We start from the raw sequence: 24897 nt of genomic DNA, 5'->3' as shown, positions 1-24897 counted from the left end.
CACTAATTTTCCTTCGTAGAACTGATTACGATTTATAATTATGTAATGATTTATGCTTTAGCATCTCTTGCTCCTATCACACTTCAGATCCATCGAGTGTTATGTTCACTCCTGTGACCCATTGCCTAACACTGTGCTTGGCACATAGTATGCAGTCAGTAAGTCCTTGTTTAATAATGCGTGATCAATGCAAAAGCTGGAAGCGGCTGCAGGAACAGCATCTGGCATTTCTTTGCCAAGGATAGGTCCCTCCCAGTGTGTAGTGGTAGGTGGGGCAGGTCTTCTTGTTCACTCAGAGGGGGCTTTTCCCCCTGCTTGTTCGATAAGTGTTTGCTGTAGGGCCGCGTAAGAAACAAACTGCCTCCAGATACAGGCGGCAGGCGGGAGAGATCAGCCTTATGTGTGAAAGACAGCATAATCTGTCACCCGAGGATTTTGCACTCTCTTGACGTACAAGAGGGAAACGCCCCTTGGAAGGGGCGAGTCGGTGTGTCTCTCCCCCAGAACCGGATTGGCCTGGACGAGCCGAGGGAACGGGGGCGGGGCTTGATCCCGCCGGGCGCCAGCGACGTCTCACGTGGGCCTGCCCAGCAGAACAGCCACTCCCCGGCCCCACAATGCACTGCGGGCAGCGTCACTCGTAGCGGCGGGTTGTGGCTAGACAGGTATGGCTCGGCTCCTCCCAGTCCTCGTTCGTCCCTTCTCCGCGTCGTTCGAACCCCTGCCTGGCCGCTTCCCTCGCTCGCCACGGCCCCCGACCCTCGCCCTCGGGACTACAGACCTACCTACCCCGGGCGGGAACTAAGCTCGTGGCGTGGGGGCGGGAGCGGGGAGTCGTCGGAGTCGCGGAGCTTTGGAGGGGTGGGATTGCGGGGACTTCGTCCCCAACGACTTGAGGGGTCTGTGGGCCGCGCGAACGGCGGTTGCCCTTCGGCTGACCTGCCCTGATATGGGGCAACTCATAGGGTGGTTATAGGGGGCCCGAGGAGGAGGACAGTCGCTCTGGGCTGCCAGCGGTGGGGCAGCATTTCCTGGCGCCCAGGTGTCAGAAACACGGTGATCCTCCTAGGCTGTTTAGGTGGCCCAGAGAGCTTGACGTGGCACTTCCTATTTTTTAGGTAGGGTTACTTTGCCTTTTGTGGGGTTGAATGAGCATTGAACCCAGAATTTTGCCCCCGTTGGCTCGCGGAAACCTCTTAAGGCCTTGTTAATGGCACTTTGGGAACGATGTGGCGTAAAGGAGACCTGAGCAATTAGCTCGACAGGTGGAAGAAGGTTTCGAAATAGGAGGCTGAGCCCCAGCTGGCTTAAATCTCTCTGAAAGTGAAAACAGCTTTGGCTTTTTCTCCTATTTAGTTTCCTGGATCATCCACCTGAGGCAGTGGGAGAGCTTGAGATCCAGTTCCTCCTATGCCTCTTCAGCCAAGGCAAAGCCCAGAGCTACAGTGGCAGCCACCAGGCGGGAGATGTTGGGATCTCAGCTAACAGGTGGAACAGCCACTTTTTGAAACTCTCTGAATCACATTTTGGGTTACTGGCATTTGCTCACGTTCTAAGATAATAAGTAATTAAGCAATACCTTAAATAGTACCTACAGTTTCTGGTGTATGAAGGTTGTAGTTCAGTATTTGAATATGACGTCTGTGACCATGCCCTAAACTTAAGGGACATCTGGGCATTTCCTGTGTTGAGAACCACGATCAGTTTAGTGCTTGTGTGTGTGTGTATGAATGATTCTTAAAAATCTAAATATATTTTATACTGGTGTGTGAACAGAGCCTAGGTCTTTTCAAAGGGGTGCCTGTGACCTTCCTGTCCATGTAGTTGAGTAAGAAGCTTGACTATGTTGAGAGGCAATGTCTCATAGGGTGGTTAGAATTAGGCTTGACTTTAAATCTGTCACTTGGTAGTTTAGGGATTGAATAAATTACTTTTCTGGGCTTGAATTTCCTCAAAGGTAAAATGGAACTGATAATACCTACCTCACAGGTTATTGGAAGGCTTAAATGAGGTAATGTGTATAAAGTGTCTGGTAAATAGAGGGCAGTCAATAAATAATAATAGCAAACGCTTAATATTGCACTTTCAGTCTGCAAGGTGATGTTTCGGGTTCCTTACATGTTCCTCTGAGGTAGATACCATTAGCATTTTAAAAATAACCCTATGAGATAGATACTGTTGGTAGCCACAATTGACAGATGAGGATATTGAGCATAAAAAGACAAAGCTTGCCCAAGTTTACCCAGTTACTACATGGTGGAGCCAGTTTTTGAACCAAGGCAATCTGGTTCCAGAGTTCATCCTGTTATCTGTAATACTATACTGCCTCTTAAAGAAAACATAAGCTGTTGTTTAAAATTGTTATTATTTCAAAATGAGTAGCTAGATAGTTTCTGTATCACTGGGTTCTTGCCCCTTGTTGGTTATAGGAGGAGCACAGTGATGTAGAGATACGAGAGACTCAGGTTTAAGCACTGTCATATATTAGCAGCGGGACATTGAGAAAGGGCGCCTCAGTTTCCTCATCTGTAAAATGGAGGTTTTACCTACCTCACTCTTCGTGAACTATGAGGTGTTACGCAAATGATTGATGTATTTGTGTATGTGTTGGAGGCCCTCTTCGTAGATATAGGTATAATCTACTCTGGAACTCGAGGTATTGTACATACTGTGCAGTACAAGCACCTGTAATAGGAATACCAAAGGCTGCTGGTAAGGTGGGGAGCACAGGCCAAGCTGCAAAATAAACTCTGGTTGTTCTTGGTACCCTTTCCCCCTCTTTTCAAGCTCTGTCTCCCTAGTGACTTCCTGCTAACCTGTGGGTGTATAAAATCCTTCCCTTTTCACTCAATCTTGTGCCAACGCTGTGCATCACAATTAGTGTAGCTTTCTCCACAAGTAACTCCCCAAGTCCCAGATCTCAGCTAGCACTTTTATAAAATAGTATGTACCAAGGTAGTGTTTCCCAAACTTTGGTAACATCAGATAGGTAATATAATTTGAATGATAAGCAGATGAACTTTAAAAAAAAATTCTCCAAAAATTTCCACACACATTTGAATGAAACAGAAGTTCTTTATATGTTTTAATTTAAATTAGGAGAAGAACCTAACACCTCTAAACTGATTTCACAGATACTATTACTAAGCATAGGGCAAAAAAATAAATCAATTGAAAGACCTGTATTAGGTAAAAAATAGTACAGGTGAGATGCAGATATGGTAAGACTTCTGAAAGTGGTACTTGGGTGACTGAAGTTTGGGAAATAATGGACTAAAATAAAATATGAGTGATTAACCTATTATGAAATGTTTTTTATCTTAAAAGAGGCATTTATGAAAGCATCTTGCTGGAAAGTAGATACAAAATGTACTTATATGTTGGGTTTTGTTTATTACTTTTTGAGTGATTACTTCCTGGAACCTTGGGCCTACAGTCATCACCCCACAAGGTTCTGAAGAAGACAGGTCAGCATCTTGTTATCTTGGGTCTAAAAGGCTGGTAACCACTGCTATAGGTATTTGGTGTTGTGGAAGTTTATTTTCCTCAGCCTTTATGTAAATGTTTACCCAGACCTATCTAGATTCTGCTTTGGGCTTTTTCCTCTAGCAGTTGCTATTGGGCAAAGAATATATTAGCCAGCACTCAGATTTCCCTGTGAGTTTGCTGCTGCTGTCTAAAGGCATATGTTATATATTTTTTCTGTTAAAGGTGAGGGAAAATGGACCAGTGGCCTAAAAATGTATCTGTGGCCCCAATAAAACTACTACTGCTCTTGAATCTTCCCATGCAAGTGTTTTAACCTCTTCCTTTCCTCAATTCCTACTGGCTCTTCCTTGGTTTTTCTAGCCACCACCTTGCCTACTCTCTAAGGGTATCCTAACCCTAGCTTGGCCTTGATGTTGACAGATTCCTTTTTCTACTACCACAGTCCAGATAAGATTGGAGTGTGTGTTTGTTTTTTTAAGGAACTGTATTAAGAATTCGAGGTAAAAAGAAAACAAGGGGGGGTATATTTATTGAGTTGATAAAAGAGAGATGGCTTATCCTAAGGTGACTGAAGTCTATCTGCAAAGTAGTCAAGCCTCACATTGTTCATTGGACAGTCATCCCAGTTTCTTTTGTTAGTTCACTGGTTTGGATGCTAGGTTAAAGGACTCGGGAAGGAAGAGATTTAATTTTTTCTCCTCAGAAAAATCCTATCTACTGATAAATACAGGCAATTCTCTGAAAACCTTTCAAGAATTTAGGAAGGGAATATCACTGCTGTGTTGTGCTTTCCATGACAAGCCTAAAAGTGTGTATTAGGAATATCTGAAAGGCAAGTTTGTCTAACTATAGTTTTCCAGTTAAAGCGGTGGGCGACATAGCTTGTGTTGTATTTGCTCTTTCCTTCTGAATTTCTTTAATTCTGGACTGATGCTTCTCAGTGGTAGGAACTATCTATTCCTAATGTCTGAAATAGCCCCTGGCATACAGTATGTACTCAGTAAATATTTGTTAAATGAATTGAACTTAACCAGGTTGTTATTCTTTTTTCAGTATATGTTTTAGGAAGTATGAATCATATCTTTCTGTCTTTTAAGTCATAAAAAAGAGCAACTTTGAAGATTACGTGAAAGTTGGCACCCTATAATAAAGATTATTCCTAATATTTCTGTTGGGATCCTAGAAAGATCAGGCATAAGGACTGCAGTCTGCTTTTAAATACTACTAAGAATATGGATGTTTGGAAACTACAAGACACAACCCTGCTCTCATGTTAATTCCCAGAGTGATCATTGTGTTGCAGTATACTTCTGGAAAGACAAAGTTTTATATTTAAATCATAAATTTGTAAGGGTATGAATTAAGACATTTTCCTAATTTGTTACACTTAGGCTAAATGTTCAGTTGTGGTTTCATAAATAAAGAAGTGTGATAACAATTTTTAAAAGAGATTCATAGTATAGACCTTATCCCTTGAGGGATCTCTGCTTTCTTTTGCTACTGCTTTTAGAAGAAAAAAGAAACTGGTTGAATAGGAAAAAAAATGATTTGGATATGTCATGTTGGAACTTTCGTTCGAAGGTTCCATTATGGTAAAGGCTAATTTAATTCCTGCTGGGTTTTTTTCCTTTTAAATAAATGGAGGAGAAAAATATTAAAGGGTAATGACATATTAATACCTAGCTTTTCCTCAGAGGAAAAGGGGGAAGGAAATTTAAAGCATTAGCTTTATTATTTGGATTGATTTTAACGTCAGTCAGTTACCATCATGAATGGGCACTCAGATTTTAACTTGACATAGCAACAAAAGCTAGGGACCACTGGTTTCCAAAATTGGTAGCAGTTGATTTTCTTTGTCATTTTTTTGATATATTACTAAGTTTTTCATTTTTGGAGTGAGATAATATTGACCTAGCTGAGCTGGGCAGGTAAGGATTAATTTAGTCTCTGAGATACAATATCTTGAAAACCTATGAAATTGTTACCAGATTTTTCAGTTTTTTACCAGTTGTGCCTCCTGTTAGTGAAGGAGAAGTATTTAGTGGCATTGTGCTCTTTCCTGCCTGGCAGGAAAGAGTTATCACTTAATTTCAGACTGTGAACATGTTTTAATTCAGTGTTTATCAAAGTATGATCCTTAGATAATAAGCATAGTAATTACTTAGGGAATTTGCTGAAAATGGAAAATTCTCAAGCCCCACCCCATAGTCAATGGATCAGAATTTTGGGGGGAGGGTGGACCCAGAAATCTGCATTTCTAATCAAAATTCCAATGGTTTTTACACAGGGGACCACTGTGTGTGTGTCTGTGTGTGTATTTTATCAAAGTTTGACTATTTACCTGATTTCTTTCAGAACTGCATAGGCCTATGCAGTCCTTTTATCTATTTTTGTAAAGCATGATTAGAATATAAGAAAAAAGGTAGTTATGATTTGCTTCCTGATAAAAAGATTGAGAACAACATTAAAAGTAGTATTCCTTTAGGACTTCCCTAGCGGTCCAGTGGTTAAGACTCTGTGCTCCCAATGCAGGGGGCACGGTTTTTTGTTTGTTTGTTTTTTTGCGGTATGCGGGCCTCTTACTGCTGTGGCCTCTCCCACTGTGGAGCACAGGGTCTGGACGCGCAGGCTCAGCGGCCATGGCTCATGGGCCCAGCCGCTCCGCGGCATGTGGGATCCTCCCGAACCGGGGCACGAACCCGCATCCCCTACATCGGCAGGCGGACTCTCAACTACTGCGCCACCAGGGAAGCCCCAGGGCGCACGGTTTTGATCCCTGGTGGGGGAAGATCCTGTGTGCCTCAAGGCATGGCCAAAAAAAAAAAAAAGTAGTATTCCTTTAGCTTTAAAATTTATTTTAAATAAAAACATTTGTTCTGATTATAAAAGTAATATGTGCTCATTGTGAAAAGTAATATGTGCTCACTGTGGAACATTACAGAAATTTAGGAAATTATAAAATGATAACAATAACCCATAATACTATTTTCTGGAGATAAGCATTCTAATTTTGTCATGTTTCCTTCCAATATCTATTTCTCTATTTATCCCTCCCTTCTTCCTCCTCTGTGTCTTTATGGAAAACAGCATATGCAGTTTTGATCCTGCTTTTTTCCTACCTAACATATAAGCATTTTACCACATTACTAAATTATTATTATTATTATTATTATTTTTGTGGTATGCGGGCCTCTCTCACTGTTGTGGCCTCTCCGGTTGCGGAGCACAGGCTCCGGACGCGCAGGCTCAGCAGCCATGGCTCACGGGCCCAGCCGCTCCGCGGCATGTGGGATCTTCCCGGACCAGGGCACGAACCCGTGTCCCCTGCATCGGCAGGCAGACTCTCAACCACTGCGCCAGCAGGGAAGCCCCACTAAATTATTTTTAACAAACATAACTTTTTGTTGCATCATATTCCATCATAGTGGTGTACCATAATTTGTTTCACCATCCCCCTATTGTTGAACGTTTAGGTTGTTTTCAGTTATTTCTATGAGAAGAATGTCTTTCTGTTTAAAATCTTGTCTAATTCTTATTATTTTCTTTAGGATAGGGTTATGTATATAAATTTATTGTGGTCAGGGCTTCCCTGGTGGCGCAGTGGTTGAGAGTCTGCCTGCTGATGCAGGGGACTCGGGTTCGTGCCCCGGTCCGGGAGGATCCCACATGCCGCGGAGCGGCTGGGCCCGTGAGCCATGGCCGCTGAGCCTGTGCGTCCGGAGCCTGTGCTCCGCAACAGGAGAGCCCACAACAGTGAGAGGCCCGCATACGGCAAAAAAAAAAAAAAAAAAAATTTATTGTGGTCAAAGGGCATAAATATTTTTAAACTCTTGTTGAATATCAACAAATTGTTTTGAGAATGGTTTTTATTCCAATATGTACTTCCACATATACTTATGGAAATACCAGAAAGAAGTATTTTTTTAACAGCTAATTTGTGAAGGAAAGTATGATATATCATTGCTTTAATTAATATGTCTTTGATTATTAGTGAGTTGCACATTTTTGCACTGTGTTTATCAGCTTTGGCTTTAATTTCTTACCTAACCCAAATTGTTCATTTTGTTTCAGGTCTTCTCTGTCACTTGAAATGTCTATGATTTTATCTGCCTCAGTCATTCGTGTCAGAGATGGACTGCCACTTTCTGCTTCTACTGACTATGAACAAGGCACAGGCATGCAGGAGTGCAGAAAGTATTTTAAAATGCTCTCGAGAAAACTGGCTCAGCTTCCTGATAGATGTACACTGAAAACTGGACATTATAACATTAAGTAAGACATTGGTTTGCTCCATTAGAATCATTTGCTTAGTGGTTGTCATTTTAATGAAATTTAAGTTGTCTAAATAGAAATTAGTGTTTGATTAGTTTAGGAGAACTTTTCAAGTCAAGAATCATGTGGTTCTGAACTTATACTAAATAGTATTCATCATGTAATCACCCTTCTTATAGTTTCTCTGTGTTTATGTCTGGCTTTAGAAAATTTTATAGTTTTGCAGATTACAGATATTGTATCTTATAATTGATCATTAGATATTTATTGGTGTTCTTACATGCCCAGGAAAACTGTCATGGGAAATATAAAAAATCATACCTGATATCTGCCCTCAATGAACTTAAGAAGTTTACATCCTAGTGAGAGGGGATAGTGCTCATCACTATTTATTGTATGTAAAGAAAGTAAAACTGGGCAATGGAATAGTGACTTCATGGTGGTCAAGGGCCTCTCTGAGAGGTTTACATTTGAACAGAGACCTAAAACATGTGAAAGACGGCAGTCTTAAGAATGCAGTGGATGAAGATCAAGGCAGAGCTGATAGCCAGTGCAGAAAGCCTTCACTACAGATCAAGGGATGGAAGGAAAACCAAGACAATGAAGCAATACGGACACTTAATAGAGTGGTGGAAGGTGAGGTTAGAAAGGTAGGAATGGGACAGGTTACGTAGGGCCTTCTAGGCTATGATAAGGAGTTTGGATTGAGTTTAATGTAATAGGAAGCCATTGGAGAGTTTTAAGCTGGAGAGTTATATAAATCTAATTTTGGCTGTGAGTAGATCATCCTGGCTGCTATATGAAGAATGGGCTGTAAGAGAGGAAGCAGAGAGGTCATTTGGGAGACTCTTAGAGAAGTTCAGGTAGAGGTGATGCTTATAACTTGAATAAGAGTGATAAGGGGGCTTCCCTGGTGGCGCAGTGGTTGAGAGTCCTCCTGCCGATACAGGGGACACGCGTTCGTGCCCGGTCCGGGAAGATCCCCCATGCCGCGGAGCGGCTGGGCCCGTGAGCCACAGCCTCTGAGCCTGCGCGTCCGGAGCCTGTGCTCCGCAATGGGAGAGGCCACAACAGTAAGAGGCCCGTGTACTGCAAAAAAAAAAAAAAAAAAAAAAAAAGAGTGATAAGGATGAGAAGGGGTTGGATTTGGGCTCTATTTTGGGAGCAGTACCAACAAATCTTCCTAATGGATTGAAGTGGAATGTGAGGGAAAGAGAATAATCAGAGTTACCTCTAGATTTTTGGCCTAAACAATGTCCATAATTACTTGGATAATGGGACTGAAATGAACAAGACTGGAGGATATGTGTTTCAGTGGTAAAAATCAAGAGTTCTGTTTGGACTGTTAAGTCTGAGATGTCCTTTAAACATCCAAACGGGACTTCAGGTAGGCAGTTGGATGTATAAGTCTTAAGTTTAGTGAAGAGAAGGACAAGTGTGGAGATTTAGGTTTGGAAGTTAGCTTACAGTTTATAATTAAAACCATGGGAATAGATGAGACCAAGTGGGAGAGCATACACATGAAACAATTAGAGAACAATTAACTCGAGCAATTTAATACTGATTGTGTATACAGTGGGAAATCAGATAAGAACAAAGTCCATATGTGATATAATAAGGAGAGGACTTCGTTACTGAGATGAGACATGAGCCACGTCCTGGAGAATTAGTAAGATTTGGCTAAGGCAGAGAGGAGGGCAATTCCAGGTGTAGAGAGGAGGCAGAAAAAGTAAAGACTGTGACTTAGCATGGTAGGTGCATTAACCTGCTCGGCCTGGTGTAGTGAATGGTGATTTAGGGATAGTTATGGGAAATGTGAGATACTTAGCGTGGGGCCAGATCCTGGATTTCCCTGCAAGTTCAGGTTGAGGGATGTCACTTTGATGATGTAATAGGTTATAGGAAACTCCTACTGCAGGATTGAGGGAAATGACTTGATAAAAAACAATGCTGAGACAGTGAAATAGAGGGTGAAATGGAAAGTCTGAGGAGAGGAGAGGCGTCAACTTACAATTAGGGCCTGAACTGGTAACATACAAGTGCAAATGAAAAAGAAAATGCCAACCAGAAAGACACTTCAGAAGAAGAAACGGTTGAGCCTGATAAGATAGAATACCAGAGATGAAGAGAAGGAAGGGACAGAGATGACTTGGAATTGGAATTGGACAGAATGAGATCTTTGGAAAAGGTTGCTTATGGGGTGAGGGAGAAGAGGAAGACAGTGAAGCTCCATTTTGAGCATTTTAATTGAGGTTATGACAAGGTGTCCAGTTGAGGTGGGATAGAGATTTTGGAATCATTCACATAGAAATTGAAACTGTGAGGGTAGAAATGCCCACTGAGTTTCAGAGAGGCCCAGAATAGAACCTTAAAGAAGGTCCATATTTACTTGGATTACCTGGGATAATGAGGTATTATCTTTAACTGGGTTTTCTGAGAGTTTTAACTAGAAAATGTGGTGGTGGTCATGGTAGTTAAAATATGTCTAAAACGATGTCTTAGTGTACTTCTATTTTTTGAAGAAAAAGCCTGAAGCATTCTAATATTTAATAGGCTCTTTTAGTGCTCTGGGTGTAGTGTTCTGAGTTTCAGTTATTGTATAGTGTTGTAGACAGATACCAGCATTACAGAAGATTGGCTTGAATGTGTATTAATTCTGGCAGATATCCTGGACTTTAAAAAAAACAAAAAACTTCTTTGCAAATGTTTTTTGTTCCTCTACCTATTGTCTTAAAAGTAGAGTAGAATGTAGTAAAATGTTAACACCCCTCCAGTGCCCAATGCTGTTTAATTGTTGTGAATTCTAGATTTTGTATTATTTATTTGCACCCCATGTTATTCCACAAAGGATGTGAGGCAATTAAAAAAAATTCAAGAGTACAGGTAAGAGAATCATATGAGCGAAAAAATAAACATAGAATAATAAACTGAAATAACATTTTTTTCTGGAGATGCAAACTATGTAGTTTGTTCATTTTTTAGAAAAGGGCTACAAACATTGTTCTGAACTTCCTTGGGGCCAAAACAAAGGGGATAATAGATCATTTATAGAATTCACAGTATCCATTGGATAAAAATGTTGCTTTTCATGTTATTGAAACCTGCTATACATAAAGAGAGACAGAATTTGGATAGCATTCTTCCAGAAACCATAACAATGAACTTTTTATGATTTTTCTTATAATATTCCTTAGTGTAAACAAATAGCATGATGCAAAAAGCAATTTATTAGTGAGTTTAGGAGTGCGGTGAGTCAGCAGAGGTCTAGTCAGCCTGATTTAAGAATACAATTTAGAAATGTCTAAAGGATTAAATAGATTACATGGCCCCCAGAACCACACATAGAAAAGCCTCTTTGTGTATTTTTGTAGACAAGTGTTTTTTTTTTTGTTTTTTTTTTTGCGGTACGCGGGCCTCTCACTGCTGTGGCCTCTCCTGCCGTGGAGCACAGGCTCCGGACGCGCAGGCTCAGCGGTCATGGTTCATGGGCCCAGCCGCTCCACGGCATGTGGGATCCTCCCGGACCGGGGCACGAACCCGTGTGCCCTGCATCGGCAGGTGGACTCTCAACCACTGCGCCACCAGGGAAGCCCTGTAGACAAGTTTTAAAAAAGGATTGAATAACAGAATTTTCAGTTCTAGTTCCTGACAAGAACCTGGATTTCATATATTTTCTATTATTGATTGGAAGGCTTGTTAGTTGGTTTCTAGGTTATTGAGGTGTTTATGCTATATGACAATAAATTTAGCCTGAAATATATAAAATTGGGAATTTATGTGTTACCTGACTTATTTAAAATTCTCATAGGACACCTCTTTTTATAACCACCATGAGTTTGCCAGATAAAACTCACAGATCTGCAGTAGTTGTAGCACAGCATGAAGCTGGCACCAGTCTGCTTTCTCAGCCGTGTTTTTAAATGCTTCTTTCTTTCAAAGCCCAGCTTATAGCTTGTGTCTTTTGAATCACCTTCTGCCTCATTACTACTATTTATTGGGTTGGCCAAAAAGTGCCTTCAGTTTTTTAAGTAAAAATAAAAGACTCATTTTCACCAAGAACTTTATTGAACAACGTATTCACCCTTTTGTTCCACTACCTTCTGCCATTTTTCAGGCAACTTCATAATTCCATCTTCACAAAACTTTTTATCTTTTTGAGCAAAGAACTGTTCCAGGTGCCTTTTACAGCCTTCCAGGGAATTGAAATTTTTTCCATTAAGGGAATTTTGTAAAGACCTAAATAAATGGAAATCCGAAGATGCAACGTCTGGTGACTACGGCGGATGAATCAGAACTTCCCAGCCAAGCCATAACAGTTTTTGCCTGGTCATCAAAGAAACATGCAGCCTTGCATTATCCTGATGGAAGGTTATGCGTTTTCTGTTGACTAATTCTGGACGCTTTTTGTGGAGTGCTGCTTACCGTTGGTCTAACTGGGAGCAGTACTTGTTGGAATTACTAGTTTGGTTTTCCAGAAAGAGCTCGTGATAGAGGACTCCCTTCCAATCCCACCATATATATACAACATCACCTTCTTTGGATGAAGACTGGCCTTTGGTGTGGTTGGTGGCAGTTCATTTCGCTTGCCCTATGATCTGTTCCATTCCACATTATTGTACAGTATCCACTTTTCATCACCCATCACAATTTGTTTTCAAAACAGAACGTTTTCATTATGTTTAAGAAGAGAATTGTATGCAGAAATACAGTCAAGAAAGTTTTTTTCACTTAACTGTTGTGGAACCCAAACATCAAAGTGATGAACATAACCAAGCTGGTGCAAATGCTTTTCAGCACTTGATTTGGATATTTTGAGTCTGTCGGCTACCTCCTGCATGGTATAACATTGATTGTTCTCAATTAATATGTCAATTTGACTGCTATCAACTTCAACTGGTCTACCTGACCGTGGAGCATCGTCCAGTGAGAAGTCTCCAGCACAAAACTTCACAAACTACTTTTGATGTGTTTGATCGGTCACAGCACCTTTTCCATACATTGCACAAATCTTCTTTTGCATTTTGGTTGCGTTATTACCCTTCTTGAAATAATAAAGCAAAATATGCTGAAAATGTTGCTTTTTTATCTTCCATCTTCAATATTAAAATGGGTACACAAAAATTCACCAACTTTGGGCTTCCCTGTTTGGCGCAGTGGTTGAGAGTCTGCCTGCCGATGCAGGGGACACGGGTTCATGCCCCGGTCTGGGAAGATCCCACATGCCACGGAGCGGCTGGGCCCGTGAGCCATGGCCGCTGGGCCTGCGCATCTGGAGCCTGTGCTCTGCAACGGGAGAGGCCACAACGGTGAAAGGCCTGCATATCGCAAAAAAAAAAAAAAAAAATTCACCAACTTTGATAAGTCTTTTTAAATGTACGCTGATATGACAGCTGTCACATACAACCTAACAAAATTGTTTCGAATGAAGTTAAAGACAACTAAGTGCTACTAGAGCCATCTTATGGAAAAAACCGAATCGACCTTTGGCCAACCCAATGATTTCTTTAGTGATCTTACTCCCTTCACAGATTGCTTGTAGAACTTGTTGACTGACTTTTTCATCATTTTTTTCTTAATAATATTTTTAAAAATTTCTATATCCACTCTCTACAACTAGGTTGTAACTCATTGAGATAGTTGATGTGCCCTGGCTTATATTATTTTTGATTCCTCATCTCTTAGCATTGTGGTTTTCAAATTTTTACAGAAATTTAAGTGCTCTTTGCAGAATACCTCTGAGAAGCAAAGCTAAGTGTCTAATTATGTGCTAAATCAGATGGTACCTCACATTAGATTCTAGTTGAATAGGTAAAGGAAGTCCAAAGTTTTAAGGAAAAGAAATAGGTAACATTTAAAATTGTGAAAATTCCTTTAATTTTCTACCCCTATGTATTGGGAAAAAGATGAATTTCATCAGATTGTAGTAACTGAATAATTCAGTTCAGCTAATGGAGCACATTCTGTGGAGCCTGGCTTGTGCTGGCACAATGCCTTGCATATATCATAGTAGCTGTTACATGAGGGATGGTTGTTTGTGGGGTATGGCAGGATTCTGAGTGCAATGGAGTTAAAGTTAAGTCTTCATTTCCTCCAATATTCTTCAACTTGACTCATTGATTGGGGGTGGGTGGGTAATCCAGGTTTGTGATTTCTTTTCACATTACATAGTGATATTATAATTCTTCGTATAAAATTTTAAGGAATTCATCTGTTTTATTAGTTGAAGGATACTTAAATTGTAATAAATGTTTAATAGATAAACTTATGTTACTACTTAGGAAACAACAGTGACTGAAGCAATAATTATGAACCATATGAAAATTAAGTTGTGTCTTATGAGACCTTAAAACTTTGAGATTGGTTTTAGGTGCTTAAAAATCATAGTTGTACATTTTGATAAACGTTGAGACACTGATCTTATGAAAAGACAAACACTTTGGGAGGTCAGTCATGCTCTGTTGAGAGTTTTAGTGCAAGAAGTGAAATTCCTTAGTTCTTTCACAGTGAATTCATTTCAAGTCTGATAATGGCCGTGAACTTCATAGGTTCTCTCCTTACCTGAGGAGTTGCTTTCTTCATATTTGTCTTCAGACTGCTACCTGCAGCCAGGAATGCTGTTTTAGACTTACCTGCCTTTTGGTTTTTGTTTCTGGCTTTCCTTTCACTCTTTGGTGGTATTTTCTGATTACGGGAGTAACAGCTTCAACAAGGACCCAGTTATTAAGTACCTGCAATTGCCAGGCAATTTAGTTACTTTTCATTAAATTTTGCAACAGCTCTGTGAATGGCTTTTAAATAGAACTTTTCCCCATTGCCAAGGGCAAAAACACAACTCACACGAGCTTAAGCAAAAAAAGGGTATTGTGAAGGATAAGCCAGTTACCTAGTTGGCTGGAGCCAGGGAATCAGATGTTATCAGGAATCTTTGTCTCATTTCTCCAGTCTTTCCTTTTGCAGACAGATATTCTGCACATATTGGAAAACACTGCACAGGTAGCTCCAGGCTTACTTCATTCCAGCTGGCAACCCCACTGCCTCCATGTTTCAAGAAAAGGACTTCAATTGGCCTTGCTGTGTGATGGCCCATCTCTGGACTAACATTGTGGTTGGCGGGCTAAGGTACTCTTAGTTGGCCTGGCCTGGATTACATGCCCACCCGTTTGATGGACAGCTTTATCAAAGCCGTATAGAGTAGGTGGTGGGGCTGGAAATAGTTCTCCAAAGGGAAGGGGAGAAGGGACGCTGGGCAGATAGCCATTATAGTACTACCAACCCTATTTTCAGAAGAGGGAACTGAGACTTAGGGATGTAAAGAAACTTGTTCAAAGTCACAAAGCTAATAAATGGTATATCTGACATGCAGTCTTTTTTTTTTTTTAATAAATATATTTATTTATTTATGGCTGCGTTGGGTCTTCGTTGCTGTGTGCAGGCTTTCTCTAGTTGCGCCGAGCGGGGGCTACTCTCCGTTGCGGTGCGTGGGCTTCTCATTGCGGTGGCTTTTCTTGTTGCAGAGCACGGGCTCTAGGCATGTGGGCTTCAGTAGTTGTGGCATGCAGGCTCAGTAGTTGTGGCTGATGGGCTCTAGAGCGCAGGCTCAGTAGTGTGGCTCACGGGCTTAGTTGCTCTGCAGCATGTGGGATCTTCCCAGACCAGGGCTCCAACCCACGTCCCCTGTATTGGCAGGCGGATTCTTAACCACCGCGCCAGCGGGGAAGCCCCATACAGTCTTTTTGCTTCAGCAATCACATTATTCTCTGGTAAAAGATGGAGTTACCTCCTTTTACCCTTAACCTCTTTCTTGACAGGGTGCATTCCTAATTCTCCTAATCCTTTTCACTTTATGGACAGCGAAATTAACCAGGGAAGAGAATTAAGTGAAACTACTCCCCCCCCCCCCCTTTTTGGTTGAGTAATGATGAGGAACAGAGTATATGTGAAGTCTAAAATTGATGAGATAGCATTGTCTCATTGAAGACAAGGTGTTTGGTGGGGAGGGGGTGTGACAGGGGAATGCAACCCACCAGTAGCTACCAGACCACTTGGGGGGAGAATGTAACCTGTGTTTTGTCTCATTATTAGCATCATATCACTTTTCTACCGTTTAAAATTATGGTAAAATCCACAGCTTTTCAGCACCACATATGTTAAATAGGCTCTTATGAACTGGTCTAGGAATCTAATTACTCTTACAGTACAGTTTCTGTAGGTGCAGTAAACTTCTGGAATACAACTAACAGGCAAATGAGGGACTGTCTACGATTGGTTATCTGAAAAAAGTCAGGATCTTTATTCTCTGGTGTGTGAAGGTGTGAAGGTACTAGGGTTAGTGGGAAAGGGTGAATCAGGAGATTAACTCTGCAGAAAAAGAAAAGGATGTCAAAGGCAAATTTTGTATCCAAGGTTTTGATGGTGTAATCACCTTTGGCTGCTTAAAATCATCTGATTCTCCTTTAGCTTACTGTTATAAGTTGCTATCACCTGGCATATTACATATTAATACATATTTTCTTATTTAATGAGGTTTAAATTAGTGACTAAAATGGGTCTTTTATTTATGGGATAATGTATTTAGCTCTTCACCATTGGAGGATAATTGAAGGTTGGCTACCTAAGAGAGGAATAAGTGAGAAAATACGAAGTTCCTGGTAGAATGCTGCTCATGGCAGACAGTGTTACTGAGTTCTCTTTCTGGTTCTTATCACCTTACTGTCCTACTGATGATGAAGTCTTGTTTTCACCTTGTTTCTCATCAGATGTATTTGGTGATAATAAATTCATAAGGTATACTTACTTTCATAACATCAAACCCTTTTTTATATTTAAAAGTGTAAACGCTTTATTTTAGGGAATAGAGTTCAGTATGGAAGGTTCTCTTTCGAAAATAAAATTTTTCTTACGCTTAGCAATTTTAAGAGTAGATTAGAGATTTCATGTCCTACTGGAGAACTTTTCTTCACCCAGGGAAGCTATTTACTGGGTAAATATGACTACAAAGGATAAGCAGATTTCCTGTGTGCAATGATACAATAGCAGTATGAAAACTATATGTAATACAAATATTATTGCTGTTTCAATTTATAAATAGTTTGCTATATACTTTGTCATTTGGCATGCTAAAAAATTCAGTGTTGTTTCTTTAATCTTGTTTTGTATATTGTTTTAAGTGTATTCCCAGTACCTAATTGCAGGCGCCTGGCGGGCAGGGACTTGGTCTTTGACATCAAAGCCTATAGAGTAGAATGCTGGACATATGCTAGGTGCTCTATTATTTGCTGTGGGGAAAATCATCATTTTCACTTATTATTTAGTTTGGTACAGCAAGTCCTAATAATGTCGGTGTTTAATTGGTGATGTCTAAAATTTTTTTTTTAATTTATTATTTATTTAATTTATTTATTTTTGGCTGCATTGTGTCCCCGTTGCTGCGCGCAGGCCCTCTCCAGCTGCGGCTTGTGGGCTGTAGGCACGCGGGCTTCAGTAGTTGTGGCACACGGGCTTCGTTGCTCCGCGGCATGTGGGATCCTCCCAGACCAGGGCTCGAACCCGTGTCCCCCTCATTGGCAGGCAGATTCCCAACCACTGCACCACCAGGGAAGCCCTAAAATTTTTTTGACATTTCATAAATAAAATTAGATACCAGGAAAAGTTAGTGTCTAAAACCACTTATTCGTTTTGTTGGACTTTAGGAATCGCTTGAGGTATGGCCTGCTTGGATACATGATAAAATTAGCTTTTAAACAAAGTGATTGAAAGGGGTAAATCCTTCTACCTAGAGTTTGAACTTCCACCAGCCTTACCTGTTCAAGACACACTTGATCTTGGAAGGCCCCAAAGAAGTTCCTAGTGTGTGTGTTGTGGAGAGGAACCAAAGATGTAATGAGGTTGGATAAATTCCTTGGCCAGAAGAAAGGCAGTAGCTATAGAGATCAAATCCCATTGGTCCCAAAGGACAGAAGTGGAAGGAAATAAAAAAGAAAAAGGAAATTAGAGAAAAGTAGGAAGAAAACAATGGCAATTTAAGAATTGTGCTCAAGGTGGAGAAAAGAAGACTTTGTGTTGTTGTGAGATTAGTTAATGACAGTGATAAAAGGAAAGCAGACATACTTGTTAGACCTTTATAACCATCTGGAGGTACTCACTGCAGTGGTGAGTGATTCTGCATGGTCCCTGAGAACAGCCCTGTGTTTTAAGCAGGGGGATGTTGAAGACTCAGTGATCTGAACTGAAGCCTTCTGGTAACACTGACCTGGAAGAGCAGGTGAAGTTCTGCTCCCTTCTGTCATTTGTCAAATATTTATTGACCTTCTTCTTTGTGTAGATACCACTGAGTTGTGCAATTATCTGTGCACAATATACTAAACAAATTAGGTATAATGATGCCATCTATGCACTCATTTATTTACTAATTTACTGAGCACTTATTGTGTACTAGACATAATATTCTAGATGCTAAGAATACAGTGGTGAACCATAAAAAAATCATCCCTGCTCTCATGGAGCATAGATATTAGTGAGAGACATTACAACAAACATACAAATATATAAGTACGAGCTGGGTTAGTTACATGAAGAAAAATAACAGGTGCTTTGTTTACAATAAAGTAAGAATGAAATTAGATAAAATATGTAATATATTTAGCAAAGGGCCTAGTTCACACTAAGTGGTCAGTAAACCGTAGCTGCTACTGCTACTACTTTTCTTCCTCCTCATCAAGGCAGAAGGATAACAGCCAGATTGTCTATAACAAGTGAGCTAAATGAACCTGATGGACGGGCTAAAGGCTGCACAAACTGGCATGCCTCTAGTGACGTTAGACTATTTCATGTGAGTAGTCCTCAGTGCGATGGTAGGAGTCTTTCAGTTTGTACCAGTGATATGAAAAAGCAGAACTTTTGATAACAAAGGTAAATCAACAGAGCTGTATGTACTTTTGGAAAACTGGCTTTGCATTTCAAATAAAGACAGCATTGTAAAGGTAAATTCACTATGAAAAGTCATAATATTATAGAATATAGCGTTTTCAGAGAATATCATGCATTTATAGAAAATAAAGACTTTGGAATAAAGACTCTGAAAACGTTAACATACAATCTTAAAAACATAGGTTATTTTTTTTTTTAATTTCACAAAAAATTCTCCAGTTAGATTGAGCTCAAGCAAGAAAAACCATTTGGGATAAACTCACGTAGGTGTCTGTGGTTTACTTATTAATATGGAAGTATAGTAAAACCCTGTTATAGAACAAGAAATAGAGTCTAAAAGCTTCAGTCGTCTTATTGAAGGATAGTGAAATAACTCCTATCTAGCCACTTGGAAGTTCCAAGTGTGTAGAAGCCAATCACCAATTGTGTTTTATCCCAATTCAAGTTATTGTAAGATATATTTGAATGCTAATGACATGTCAAAGAATTTTGATAACGGCAGGGAAGATTATTTTGGAAAGGGAAAAGTACTTGGGAAAATCATACTTTGATTTTTGATTTAGTTGTCAATTTTGTAGGAAAATACAGTATGTTATGACTAAACTTTTTTGACTGTGACCCATAAGAAGAGATGCATTTTACTTTGTGACCATTACGTAACATACAAATAGGATAAACAAAAGTTTTATGAAACAATAAACATTCTGGTATTTTCTGTTATATTCTATTTCCATTTTTAAGAAAACGCTGTGTGTAATTCACTGAACTAATTTTATGATCCGCTAGTGGGTCACAACTTGCAGTTTGAAAAACGTTGCATGAAATGACTATGTGTTAAGTGGAACTTCAGAAAGGAATTCCAGGTTATTCCAGAAGCATAATTTCACTAGTAGTATATCCCACACTGTTAATAATAGACAATTAATAGGTGCGAACCCCACATCATTTGGCTGCCTTGGGTGGTCTTTTAAGAAAGAAAGATATATGTACATTTGTTTGCATATGCATAAACTCTCACCGGAAGGATACATACGAAATTAATAACATGAGTTGCTAGAGGGACAGAGAACTGGCTATCTGAGCAGAGGTGGGAGTAAGACTTCAAGTATAGTATTTCCTTTCATTTTTCATTCTTTTAAAATTTGAGTCATGAATATATTTATTTTAAAAGTTAAATTAAAAATAGTAAATAAATTCTGCTACTACAGTATTAGAGAAAAGAGGGGAGAGGGGGACTCCAACATGGATCAGGGTTTGGCAGTAAAAATTGCTTTGATAGATTAGCAGTGTCTGGCATGGGAGTGGGAGTTACAGCCTGTATGCTCTGTTTGCTCCACTTGATCTAGACCAGAGCTATGTTGATAGTACCATGAAAGAATGTTTAAGTGACTCATTTAAAAGGGTTAATTTTTGTCCCATACTCTGCTTGTTACAGGGGAGTGTATACTTTAGAAAGTTTTTTTTCAATAGAAGATGGTTAATTTAAACATTTTTGTTTTTAATTTTTAACTTGTTATTTAGAAATACTTTCAAACTTTCAGAAAAGTAGTACGAATAAGAAAATTACAAATAATACTTGTTCCCAGACTCACCTCTTGTTAACATTTTACCCTATTTGCTTTATTGTTTTATCTGTCTACCTATCTATCTGTCTGATTTATTTTTGTCTGAACCATTTGAGAGAAACTTACAAATACCATGCCTCTTTATTCCTAACTACTTCAAAGTGTATTTTCTAAGATTAGGGGTATTCTCTTGCTTGACTATAGTACAGTTATCAGGTCTATTAAATTTAATATTGATACCATACTTTCACCTAAACTACTGTACCGCCTGTTTTCCGTTTTTGTCAGTTGACCCAGGAATATCCTTTACAGCATTTTTCCCCCTCTCTGGCACAGGATCCAGACTAGGGTTAGGTATTACATTTAGTTGTGTCTCTTTAGCCTCCTGTGATCAGAAACATTTCCAAAGCCTTTATTTCTTTGTTTACAACACTGAGGTTTTTAAAGAATACAGCACCCCCATCCCTCTTTAAAGAAATAGAATGTTGATTATTCTGATGTTCCTTCATGATTAGATTCAGGTTATGCATTCTTAGCCAGAATACTACATAGCTGACATGTCTTACTGAGGCACAGGAAGCCCATCTTCCCCTCATTAGTGATTTTAGAGTACTTGGTCAAGGTATTGTCTAGTTTCTACTGTATAATAAATAGAGTAGAATTCCCTTGCAGCCAATAAACAATCCATGGGAAGACATTTTAAAGCCATGCAGAATCTCCTGTTCCTCACCAAAATATCCACCTAGATTTAGCATCCATTGATTTTACTTGCTTGATCCAGTTTTTGCTCTGTGGGTTGCAAAATGCTGCTTTTTCCAGTTCTAACACTATCTCCACATTTACCAGGTGTCACTCGGCATTCTGCTGTGAACTAGTCTTCCTTTCTTCCCTTTTGTTTGTTGTTATGAACTCATAAATTCTCTTCTTTCCCCCTAATGATTCATAATTCATTATTATGTGAGTAGAGGATTTGATGCTGGGGTCAGTGGATGACTTTAGGAGGTCAGTAATCACCTGACCTTGAAATTGTGTGCCAGGTTCTGGGTTGTTTCTGGGGAGAGTGTCCATAACTTTCATCAGAACCTCTAAAAAGTTCTTGATTCAAACAGTGTTAAGTTCCACTAAGTTGAAGGGTTGAAATGTTAAGCTGTTACCCTTATCTGTTTGAATAGTCTTTCCTGATTTCTACCCCAAGTGATAAGTAACTGAAGTGTTAGAATCATAATATGTGTCCCTCTCTAGATACATTTCACTTTTTTTAAATTAATTTTTATTGGAATATAGTTGATTTACAATGTTGTGTTAGTTTCTGCTATACAGCAAAGTGAATACATTCCACTTTGTTGTCTACTGTTTTTAAATTACACCTGAAACTAGTATCATATTTTGGTTCCTTTAATTTTTTTTTGCTGAAATATGTAATAAATGTTAATATTGTCATTGCCTCTGTAGCAGCAGTTTATGGTGTATAGAGCCAGTCTTCTGAAGTAACGAATTACCTTGATTTAATTTGAAATTTTAAATCCAATGTTTTTTACACTGTAGTTTTATTAGCTCTATGGGAGTGAGCTACATGATGTTGTGCACTGAAAATTACCCAAATGTTCTGGCCTTCTCTTTCCTGGATGAGCTTCAGAAGGAGTTCATTACTACTTATAACATGATGAAGACAAATACTGCTGTCAGACCATACTGTTTCATTGAATTTGGTAAGGGCCTGATTTTCTTTTCTTTTTCATTATCCTGTCTCCATTCAGTCGTAAATGATTTTTCATCTAATACTGAGGGGCAGAGGGAAAACTCAGAAAAGTCTGCTAGCTTGCTTTTGACAGAATAATTTGACAAATGGTCTATAAATTATGGCAACCTCTTCATTTAGGTGCCTCTTAAAAAAATTCTGTTTCAGCTGTGTAGAGGATCCTGATTATTGGTTCAAAGAATTAATTCCAGAGGTTAATTTTTCAGTGAGAAATTTATAAGCTAGAGGTTCAGAGTTTTGTCTTTATGTGATAGTATTTTTAGGCTGCTTAATGTAGAACAGAGGTTGGCAAACATTTGTTGGAAAGGACCAGATAGTACAATTTTAGGCTTTAAGGATCATTTGGTCACTGTCACAGCTACTCAGCCCTTGCTATTATAGCTTGAAAACAGCCATAGGCAATACATAAATGAATGAGTATAGTTATATTCTAATAACATTTTATTCACACACAAAAAAATCAGCAGGCTAGATTTGGCCTATAGACATTAGTTTGCTTGACTCCTGATGTAGAAGAGGGAAAAAAAGTAAATTCAAGGTGTAAATAGTGAAAATAAAATCGGAAGAAATTTAGGAAATGTCTTTTATTGTTTTCATTAAATTTTTTCTTTAAAACATCTGTCCTAATGGTGTAAGCAATAAATAAGAAAACAGATTTATATGAACATGCAATTTACAGTGTATGTTTTAATGTAATTACAACTGGTAAATACTGACAGACTTAATATTTTATGAGATCTGAATCCCTATAAAAATGAAGACTTTGGTTTAAGTTTAAAGGGAGCTGTTTTTGGTTTTCTTGTAGAAGCTCAGAGTAGTTCCTTGAAGTGGATATAATAGTAGAAATATTCTCACAGTCATGTAATATTAAATCCTTAGTATATTTATAATTATTAATTTCTAGAGTATATAATTTCTAGTGAGAAAAACTGATGATGCCATGATATATTAACCATAAACACAAATAATATTAGGACATTCATGACAGATTGAACAGTTTGGGATAGCAAATTAAACCGTTTATCGCAAACTTTACTGTCCATAAACATCACACTTTCAAATGATTTAATTAACAAATGACTGCAAGGAAATTTATTTTTTATTTTACATAGATAACTTCATTCAGAGGACCAAGCAGCGATATAATAATCCCAGGTCTCTTTCAACAAAGATAAATCTGTCTGACATGCAGATGGAAATCAAGCTGAGGCCCCCTTATCAAATTTCCATGGGTGAACTGGGGTCAGCCAATGGAGTCACATCTGCATTTTCTGTTGACTATAAAGGTGCTGGTAAGATTTCTTCTGGTGAGTTCTGGATCTCAATTACTTCATTTAAAAAATATTTTCTAAGAACCGAGGAACTCTTAAAAATGAATTAATTTAGTCTAAAACTTTAAGTACATGAGAGAATGTAGAAGTTCAAAGTAATCATTTCTCCCAGTGTTTTATATAGTCATCTCTCAGATATGTGACTAATCAGCAATCTCAATGGCTTTTCAACAGCAATCTCAAAGGAACTCTTTGCTAGGGAGACATTCAAGAAGATTTCTTGGTACACATTCTTCTAGAAAAGAGTAATTTGTTTGTAATATATACCTATAGGCATGTAAAGTGCTTTGCATTATGTAAAAATGACTACATTCAAGGTTAGGGTTCTTGACTGTCACAGCACATGTGATCATCTACTCAGACATCCCCTCCCAAACAAGGAAAACAGTTCTCAACAGTTGGGACATGTTGAAAACTTCTGCTTAAAAGTGGAAACCCTTGTTATTTTATAAGGTAGCATATGCCGTTGTTGAATTGCTTATTTTAAAAATTCTTTCGTGTATTTTGAGCTAAAATCTGTTCCCTATAATGCTAACACTTGTCTAAGTTCTGTGACTTATCCCTCCCTGACTTCAGCTGTACCAGAACTTTGATGTCAGCAACTCTGTGTCCTTTCTATCCTTTTAGTCTGATTGACTTCATATAAAATATCCCCAGTTTCCTTAGCCTTTGGTAATTTGAAACCCTCCTCATCCTGGAAGATTCCTCTTTATATGCTTTTGTTTGTTGGTATTCTTTAAAAGTGGCATTTAAGGCTGAACAGAACACTTCATATTTGGTTTGATTAATACAAATTATGGGAGAAAAGGGGAAGCAGATTTCACTAAAATGATCCAGTTAGTCAGGAAACAAGTAAACAAGCAAATAGCAGTAACAAACCCTGGGGGAGAGGAGGTGGATCAGTACTTAGAGTTGTTAAAATATGTTATCTAAAATGTCCAGTTTTCAATTAAAAAAAAATTACAAGACACGCAGAAGGAAAAGAAAGTATAATTCATACACTGGGGATGGGGTATGGTGGGGAAGGCAGGCAATAGAAACTGCCTGAGAGAGTGATCTGATGTCAGATTTAACAGACAAAGAGTTCAGAGTTCAAAGCCATTATAATTTTCTTCAAAGAAGTAAAGAAAACCATGATTAAAGAAGTAAGGAAGGTATGATGGTGATGTCACATTAAATAGGCAGTATTAATAAAAGATAGAAATTATAAAGGAAAAGAACCAGATTCTGTAATTGAAATTGAAATTCTGGAATTGAAAAGTACAACTGAAATAAAAAATTAACTAGTTGGGCTCAACAGTAGATTTGAACCAGCAGAAGAAAGAGTTAGTAAACTTGAAGATAGATTGAGAGAGATTATCCAAGTCAAAGAGCAGAGAGAAAGGTGAAGAAAAATGAATAGAACTTCAGAAAAATATGGGGCACTATTAAACACACTAACATATGCATGATGGGAGAACCAGAAGGAAAGAAGAAGAGAGGGGAGCAGAAAAAGTATTTGAAGAAATAATGGCTGAAAAGTTTCCATTTACTCAAAAAATGTTAATCTATTCCA

At 38.9% G+C, this 24897-nt stretch overlaps 1 protein-coding gene across 6 annotated transcripts in view; it reads left to right on the top strand.

The window, feature by feature from the left end:
* Positions 1-569: 569 nt before the first annotated feature.
* The window catches only part of SEC22A (SEC22 homolog A, vesicle trafficking protein), a 110172-nt gene continuing 85844 nt past the window's right edge, over positions 570-24897 (top strand). For 4 of the 6 annotated variants that reach the window (XR_013828506.1, XR_013828507.1, XM_079922597.1 and 1 more), the window contains exons 1-4: positions 570-665; positions 7561-7761; positions 21798-21961; positions 23124-23318. Coding sequence is in view for 2 of the 6 variants with exons in the window: in XM_079922597.1 (XP_079778723.1) it covers positions 7580-7761; positions 21798-21961; positions 23124-23318 (541 nt within the window). In the remaining 4 variants the exon portion in view is untranslated. Of the gene's footprint in view, positions 666-999; positions 1119-1373; positions 1489-7560; positions 7762-21797; positions 21962-23123; positions 23319-24897 lie in introns of those variants that run through there. The other 2 variants (XR_013828508.1, XR_013828509.1) reach the window with 2 other exon arrangements.

This window comes from Stenella coeruleoalba, assembly GCF_951394435.1.
Source record: "Stenella coeruleoalba genome assembly, chromosome: 5".
Taxonomy (NCBI): domain Eukaryota; kingdom Metazoa; phylum Chordata; class Mammalia; order Artiodactyla; family Delphinidae; genus Stenella; species Stenella coeruleoalba.
This window is presented reverse-complemented; position numbering and strand designations above follow the sequence as displayed.